The sequence below is a fragment of the Schistosoma mansoni genome, chromosome 6 (genome assembly GCF_000237925.1).
Source record: "Schistosoma mansoni strain Puerto Rico chromosome 6, complete genome".
Classification (NCBI taxonomy): domain Eukaryota; kingdom Metazoa; phylum Platyhelminthes; class Trematoda; order Strigeidida; family Schistosomatidae; genus Schistosoma; species Schistosoma mansoni.
In genome coordinates, this window is record NC_031500.1 from 2,581,765 (window position 1) to 2,590,900 (window position 9,136).

The 9,136-nt window shown below is 37.8% G+C and overlaps 1 protein-coding gene across 1 annotated transcript; it reads left to right on the plus strand.

The window, feature by feature from the left end:
• Positions 1-2,867: 2,867 nt before the first annotated feature.
• On the plus strand, positions 2,868-8,855 carry Smp_002070 (venom allergen-like (VAL) 4 protein; the record flags this gene model as incomplete). Its single annotated transcript, XM_018797945.1, has 5 exons — positions 2,868-3,041; positions 4,953-5,092; positions 5,143-5,227; positions 7,306-7,391; positions 8,795-8,855. The coding sequence occupies 5 exons, from the start codon at positions 2,868-2,870 to the stop codon at positions 8,853-8,855; spliced, it is 546 nt and encodes a 181-aa protein (XP_018652935.1).
• Between the last annotated feature and the right edge of the window lie 281 nt (positions 8,856-9,136).

The following is a 9,136-nucleotide window of genomic DNA, read 5'->3' on the forward strand; positions in this document are numbered from 1 at the left end:
CCCAGAGTGAACATCAACTCTGAGATGCAGATATATCCATCTCACTAGTCCCAAATAGGACGAAACGCGCGTCAAACTGGATTTCACTGCTAGCCACTATCCATCTCTGCTTACCGTGCTTGTGAATTAAGGCTATATCGAGGCAATACGTACAGTATGCACATATGCCAATTAGAGACTGACCAGTTGCAGTCCTAACACATCGATGGGAAGATTCAAACAAACAATACTAAATGAATGAAAACATTTTGTTTTGATAAATTTACTGTGACTTTAAGGGGATTTTTTCCTTCATTAATTGACTCTTCTAAGAAAGTCAACCTTACCAAGCATTCTTTCTAAAAACAATCGATAGAATATCTTAAAGTTTAACTGAAAGTGTATTACTATTTAACAAGATGGTATCTCATGTAAATGACTATGACATTGTATGATACGATTTTCGGTAAAAGTATAATGTACTGATGATCTTGGTCGATTGATTAGCCAATCAGCAGACACTGTCTAGGTATAAAACAATTAACAATGCAAAGAAATGAAATAACGGTAGGATATTAGCTTTGATCTGAATAATAAACATTCACATGTCATGTTTAATTATACCTTTTTCCCTTCACATGATAAACTAACAAGATGTGTTGGGTATTATGAAGTTGAAATCATGAATCAATTGTCACCATCGAAAACCTGGAAGCACCGGACGGCCGTTTCATTCTATCATGGGACTCCTCAGCAGTGCGAATCCACGATCCCGCACTGGCGAGATTCGAACACAGGACTTACTAGTCTCGCGCCAGAGCACTTAACCGATAGACCACTGAGTCGGCATCCAACTCACTGAAGACAATTAGTGGACGGTCGCTCAAAATCGTGGATTAGTTAAAGTTAGACATTAACACCTTTGGATGCCGGCTCAGTGGTCTATCAGTTAAGTGCTCTGGCGCGAGACTAGTAAGTCCTGTGTTCGAATCTCGCCAGTGCGGGATCGTGGATTCGCACTGCTGAGGAGTCCCATAGTAGGACGAAACGGCCGTCCAGTGCTTCCAGGTTTTCCGTGGTGGTCTAGCTTCAATTGACTCATGATTTCAACTATGAAAATACTAAATTCTCCACAAAACCCCCTCTGATCCATTATGAAGTTACCAGTAACATAATAAATCTTGAATAATATTACAATTCAGTTAACTGTCACTTTGTCATCTTACTAAATCTTATGCAGTTATCGTAACTTAATCTATTACTTCTCAGTTAGAAAGGACTAACTGATTGTAAATCATAAAATATATGTTAACGACATTTTAATGGTTGAATTCATGAGTAGATGTAAGCTAGATCACTATTAAAAACTTGGAAGCACCGAATGGCCGTTTCGTCTTACTATGGGACTTCCCAGCAGTGCCCAGACATGATCCCACACCAAAGGGACTCGAACCCGGGATCTTCGCTCTCGCTTAACTTCTAGAACACTAAGCCGGAGTCTAACGGTGTTAATACCTAACTTCAATTGATTCATAACCTTGTGAAAACTTCTATCCATTGTCTGAGGTAGATACCTGTCTTTAACCGACACCGATTGGACTCCACGGCTTCTCACTAAGACTCCATCTTGAAGCCAGTCACTAGTGAGAATTAACACTGTTGGATGCCGGCTCAGTGGTCTTGAGGATAGACGTTCGCGCGCGAGACCGAAGATCCTAATTTCAGTTTCTGTGTGCGGGATCGTGGACGTGCACTGCTGAGGTGTCCAATACTAGGACAAAACGGCAGTCCAGTGCTTCCAAGCTTTCAATTGTAATCTAGCTTATATCGACTCAGGAATTGCCCCTAAATGCCCCAGTAAGGCCCTCAAATGCCCAGGTACGGCCGAGAGTGGGAAGTGTCCGTTCTCCCTCTCCAAGTGCTCTCACATGGCCACGCGTATACAGACTATGCCAGGGAAGTCCTACTCATTATCTTTTCGCACCACACAAGTTGTTTACGAAATTGAGAGGACGAAAAGCGAATGTCCGGCGCATTAACCGGATTGGTGGACACGGAGGGTCCACCTAGGGGAGTTGGGAAACCCTGATTCCAAACCAATGGTGCACATGGGCTCCAGTATCCTGAGGGAACAAATGACGTATGAATCAATCGTTGGTCAACGGCTACCATTGGAATGCATCGCCTCACGATGCTCCACTGCCTTGTGGATCAGACCTTTAGGTCAAAGGCTCGGGGTGTGGCCCCCTAAGAAAACCACCTGCTTCGGTTTGGACACCTAAGCAGTATCACATCCCTCACACAAATCAAATGAGATTTGTGTGGCGCATATGTATCTGGTGCTTCCTTGTACCAATATTTATGTGTTTAAATAAATAAATAAATAAGACTCATGAATTCAACTATTAAAATCACTACAATCTCCACAAACCCTCACTCTGATAATTAACGATATTTGTTATGTGTTTCCAGTAAAACAGTATTATGTTCAAGTAATCCAGTCTTTCCACAACTTGTTTACCAAAACCAAATCATTTCTATTGTCATAGATAAGTAACAGACGATGAGAGTGGTTGGTTGGCACATTTACCGTTGTCTTGCAGTGATGAATCCAATAACATACCACTTTTCATAGTAGCTAATTCAATCTATTTCGGTAAGTTTTTTTAAACTGTTTTCTAGAAATTAAGCCTATTTGACAAGTAAGAAGTTTTTTTTACCTACAATTCACAAATCTTATCATATTATACTATTGAATTAATAATCAACGACATTTAATCATTGACAACGAATATACAGAAATCGACTTGTGCCATATGTAAACCTGTCATGATATCCTGTATAAATATTCCATTTTATACATTCTTTTATAATCTATCTAATCAAGTATGTTTAAGATTGTTCTAGTTAGCTGTTTATTATTTCTATTCACATCTTTATATGTGGAAACAAAGTTATCGGAAGGACAACGAGCAATCTATAATTTCCATAAAAAAGTTCGTAAAGATGTAAAAAATTGCAGGATACCTGGTCAACCTCCAGCTAAAAATCTAACAAAGTTGGTAAGTCGATATTGATCGATCATCTAAGCACTCAATTAATTCGTTCACATAACCTGCAGAACTAAAGGAAAAACTATAGACACATTTTACTCCACCATTTGATTAAGAATGCAATATCAATAACACAATGGGTAGTAGTGTAATCTACACACTGATCACAAAGCTCTTCACAACAAATTATTTAGTCATTTTTATACAGTACATTAACATTCCTATTCATCTATTAATTTATTCGGCTTATTTACTTGCGCCTGTTACCCTGCTTCAAGGAGTGTAGGCCAGCCACCGCCATTCTCCATCCAACTCTGTCATAGGCAATCCTCTCCAGTTATTTTCACTTCCTATTCATCGTTTCCATGTCTGCTTCCATTTACCGTAGTAGTGTTTACTTTAACATTACTCTTTTCTGTTCCCCTTTACGATTCCAAGTTAGCAACTGCCTCGTGATGCAGTTTGATGATTTCTTCAATGTATATCCTATCCACTTCTAATGTCTTCGCCTAATTTTCTCTCCGGCGGGATCTGGTTTGTTTTTTCTCACAGACATTGAGTATCTTACATAGACAATTGTTTACAAATACTTGTACCTTCTTGATGATGATTGTGGTAGTTCTTCAAGTTTTATCTCCGTACAGTAGAACTGCCTCGACATTCATATTGAAGACTGTGAATTTGATATTGGTTGACATACAGTTGTTTTAAGTTGCATATGTTCTTCAATTGTACAAATGCTTTCGTTGCTTTCCCAATCCTCATCTTTACATCTGTGTTCGATCCTCCTTGTTCATCGCTGATGCTGATCACGTACGTGAAAAATTTCACATCTTCTAGAGTTTCTCCATCAAGTGTGATTGCATTGATATTCTCTGTGTTGTATTTGAGGATGTTGCTTTTTCACATGTGTATATTGAAGTCTACTGACACAGAGACTGCTGCTACACCAGTTTTCTGCATCTGCATTTATTCGTGTGTATAGAATAGAATGATCAGGTAACCTACGAAGTCCAAATCGTCTAATTGCATCCAACCTGTCCATCGTATTCCGTACTTCCCGTTAGATGTCGAGGTTTTCATAATCTAGTCGACCACCAGAAGAAAGATAAAGAGGGAGAGTAATAATTTAATCGGATTATAATGACATTAATAACATACACATATAAACTCCCCCCACTAGTTTATAACACTTTAGTCGTTCTAATGACATCATAATCTTACTTATGGTTCAAGTTAAATTTATTTATTTATTTAAACACATAAATATTGGTGCAAGGAAGCACCAGATATATTTATGCGCCACACAAATCTCATTTGATTTGTGTGAGGGATGTGATACTGCCTGGCCTCTCAGACCAAAGCGGTGGTTTTCTTAAGGGGACCACACCCCGAGCCTTTGACCTAAAGGTCTGATCCACAAGGCAGTGGAGCATCGTGAGGCGATGCATTCCAATGGTAGCCGTTGACCAACGGTTGATTCATACGTCATTTGTTCCCTCAGGATACTGGAGCCCATGTGCACCATTGGTTTGGAATCAGGGTTTCCCAACTCCCCTAGGTGGACCCTCCGTGTCCACCAATCCGGTTAATGCGCCGGACATTCGCTTTTCGTCCTCTCAATTTCGTAAACAACACCCCCGCCATAAGTAATAATCTCATTAAATTGTATTAATTAACACTCTTTTATTAGAAGAAGTTTTTCTGGATATTTTAGTATTTTCATAGTTGAAATCATGAGTCAATTGAAGCTAGACTACCATGGAAAGCCTGGAAGCACCGGACGGCTGTTTCGTCCTATTATGGAACTCCTTAACGAAACGGCCGTCCAGTGCTTCCAAGTTTTCCATGGTGGTCTAGCTTCAATTGACTCTTTTATTAATTGAAATATAATTGAAATCTTTTTTTTTTCTTTCTAAGAAATGGAATAAACTATTAGCTAATAAAGCTAAACAACAAGCTAAACGATGTAAATATGATTCAAATGATCCAAATGATTTTATTATTGGGGATTTTGAATCAATTGGACAAAATTTAGCCGATTATCCAACAATTGAAGGGTAAATTGATATTACGTAATATACATACATTCATTCATTCATTTGAATAGTGCAATGAAAGATTGGTTAGAAGAGTATAAAAATTATAATTTTGAAAAGAATCAATGTAATGGTGATTGTAAAAATTATAAACAGGTTTGTTTTAATGATTATATTTCATATAGTGTTATAACTTGTGATCTTGTACCCCCCCTATCAATATATGATGTAATGATGCCGCTAATTAAAGAACAGTGACTTATCGACAAGATCAATGACACAGTCTCTATCGGTGATCCTTATTCCCATCTAGCCATTCTTGTTTTAGTTTAGAACTATTTTTATTTTATTTTATTTGAACATATAAATATTGGTACAAAGGGGGTATCAGATATATATGCGCCACACCAAAAATTGTTATTTCATTTTAATTGTATGAGGCTATGATACTGCCTGGGTGCCCAAACAGAAGCAGGTTGTTTCCTTAGGAAGCCACACCTGAAGCCTTCGACATAAAGGTCTCATCCACAAGACAGTGAAGCATCGTAAGGAGATACGATCCCATGATAGCCGGTGACCAACGATTGACTCATAGGCCGTTTCTTCCCTCAGTGTAATAGAGCCCATGTGCGCCATTGGTTTAGAATCAGGGTTTCCCAACTCCCCTGAGTGGACACGCCTTGTCCACCAACCTGGTTAAAAGCACCGGACATTCGCTTTTCTTCCTCTCAATTTCGTAAACAACTTGCGTGGTGCTATAATGCAGTGAGTTGGACTTCCCAGACAGAGGCTGTATACGCGTGGCCGTGTGAGGGCATTTCGAGAGAGAGAGAGAGGGTGGGCTCTCACTATCGGATGTAGCAGGGCATTTGGGGGCTAAGTCCAGAACATCAATAACAGCATCTGCAATATGAATCATATATTTCAAACATACTGGATTTATATACCAACCAAACAGACCACATAACACCATAAAATAGAAAATAACATTTGTACAAGATCTAGCCAAAAGTGGCTATGAATGTGGGAGACTATCATTAATAGACTGGGTATAGCTCAAGAATGGTAAATCGTATAGTAATAGTCTATGGCTCAAAATGAAGCTTATAATAGGGTAAGCATGAATATGCATAGTTTAGCTACTTAACAATTATACAATAAAAATATGTGTATCTTATTGGTTCATAAATAGTTCTCAAAAGTTACCATTTATAATTCTCGTTGGGACATAACAACTAGGTAAACAAGTTTGTACAAATCAGTTTTTAAAACTAGTTGAGCGCTTTATTTAGTGTACGATGACATCTCCACACTACACTCTGCCTTCAACTCCCTCTCATAACCGCTATTTATAAATAAGTTTCACGGTGTTAAAACGGACAGTTGGTTAACCAATTGGCTGTGTTCGTATTTCTCTCATGCAGAACTGTATATTGTGCTTGAAGATAAGTTTAGCTGGTGTGCTACAATGGGTCATTCTTTCCTTTTTCTTTTCTCCTTTCTCCATGATTGCCCATCTTACACAAAAAGCACTTTCGTTGGATATGCTGACGATTCCAACATATTCCTTTTCAGCTCCCATTGAAATTAACTAGTTCTTGTCTCAGAGAGTTATGGTCTATCTTTAAGGGTCTCACACCTAATCTGAAATACCAAACTGTTAACTTTTACGATTTGTAAACTATTGTATATTACACATTACTCTTTCGGTGGAGATTTTTTCTCTGAGCTGGATAGTTTCGTCGTAGAGCTTCCACCGTTATTCTGAACGACATCATCAGCACAAGAAGCAAATTAATGGAAGATACAATCAAAATAACGAAGTAAACAATAACAGGTTAACCAATCAAGATCGAGGTCTACAGGACATGCTGGGAGTCATATGTCAAGAAATTCGAACACTTCACTTCTACTTGAAGTTTGTGCTGATGATATCGTTCAGAAGAACCATGAAAGATCTACGACCAAACCATCCATCTCAGAAAACAAAACTCCACCCAAATCATCCACCTGATCTATAAATCTCCACCATCTCAATATTATTCTTTACTCTTCCCGATTATTCTTTTCTGGACTTTTGATGAAAAAGTTTTCTATGTTCCCCATAGTGCTGAAGTCAGTTAACAAGATATGTGGTGAAACTTTTGATATCATTATGAATATGGTTGTGGATAGATATTTGAAATCTCCTAAACTATTGTCAGTCGTTACTTTATTTCTTTCCAATCTTTTAGATGGTTTGGAATACCACTGAAGAAATAGGCTGCGGTTATGAAAAATGTGGAAAGAACTATTTGATTGTTTGCAATTATGCACCAGGGTAAGTGATTTTCTGGTAAGATAATAATTAATGTGTTGTGTTTTTTTTTTCAAATTTATAGTCACAGCGATGTCATTTCTACCGATTGTTGATTTGATAGTGTGACATAAAGTTAAATGGGAGTGAGAAATCCTATCACCGTCTAGTCTTTCTTCACACCAATAATATTTTGAAAGATTTTTCTGATCTACGTGATGCTTAGAAAGCGTTTGAATCAGCCTGTTAGTGATACTCAGGATTGATTTTTTTCTGCCGGTCTTAGTTGACATATGTGCATCTTGTGTGGATTGTCTCAGTATTATCATTGTTACATAGTTATTGTGACTGGAAGCGAAATTTAAGAAGCCCGTTTCATCCTATTTGGTACCTGTCGTCTGGATATACCTGCATCTCAGTGTCGATGTTCGCACTACGTCTCGAACTCAGTATCGTTCGCTGTTAACATTAGAGTATTGTCCTTTGAGCCATATAGTTTAGATAAACACTAAGATTTTAGAAAACTTGAATATGGTGATTCTTAACTGACACCGCTTCAAACATTCCTTGATGTAAGTCAATGGCAAATCAAAGAATGATAGCATCAACTACGAAATTAGTGAGTGCTCTTCCTAAGCTTTATACTTAAATCTCACTTTTCACTCAATGAATAGAGTAACAAAGCCATCAGTTAAAATCGATAAGAATCTATCAGTACTGAATATATGTCAAACACGTTTTGATGTAATAATAAATTATTCCCTATAGGAATTTAACAGTGAGAAAGTATTAGTACACTGAAAAACTACACTGTCATCGGTCGCTTGGTTATTACGAGAAAGCAATTACAATTGGTTGATCACTGGGTGATGATCAATGTCATATGTATCAGGTCCTTCTTAATACAGATAGAATCCTCCCGACCAATTTTTCAATGTGTCCACTAGTCTAGGTGACTCGACATTGCGTGAAATAAGATGGTGGTTGCAGGTAGTCAACAGGAAACCCTGGACATACATGACATTGATCATTACCCAGTGATCACTCAATTGTATATACATCTCGGTGCTACAAAAAGTCAGTTGCGACCCGGATACCTCAATGGTAACGTCTCTGATTGTAGAGCTGTGTGGTATGGGATCGAATCTACCAAGAAGTATCAGTCCCGTCAAGATTACAGGTACACCTCACTGAAAAGTGCCAAGTAGTACAAAGCCTAGGTCCAGGGTTTTCTATTGACTAACTTCAATCATCCATTCTAGTACATTTCATTTCTGACGGTGGACAGTACTGAAGTAGAAAGAGAATGTATCGAACTTATTTCAATTATCTGGATCATTTATTAATGATGGGATAGGATTGATTATAAGAGATCAATGATAATTTTGTAAACTCTAATGTTTATTTGTATATTTTACTTTCTTCAGGGACTCTGAAGATAGACCATATGAAGCTAAACCAGAAAGTAAATGTAATAAATCAGAATAAAATTTAGAGAATTAATTTCAACCTAATTCATTTGTATTGAAGAAATATATCTTCTAATGGATTAATAATTTTGTTTACTTAAGTTATTATACGGTGATGATGAAGATGATGATGAGGAGGAGGAGGAGGAGGAGGATGAGGATGATGCTGATATTGAGAAACCAAACATGTTTTGTACTTACTTACGCCTGTTACCCCTCGTGAAAGAGCATAGGTCGCACATCAGTTTTCTACATCCAACCCTATCCTGGGCAATCCTTCCCAATTCTTTCCAGTTAACA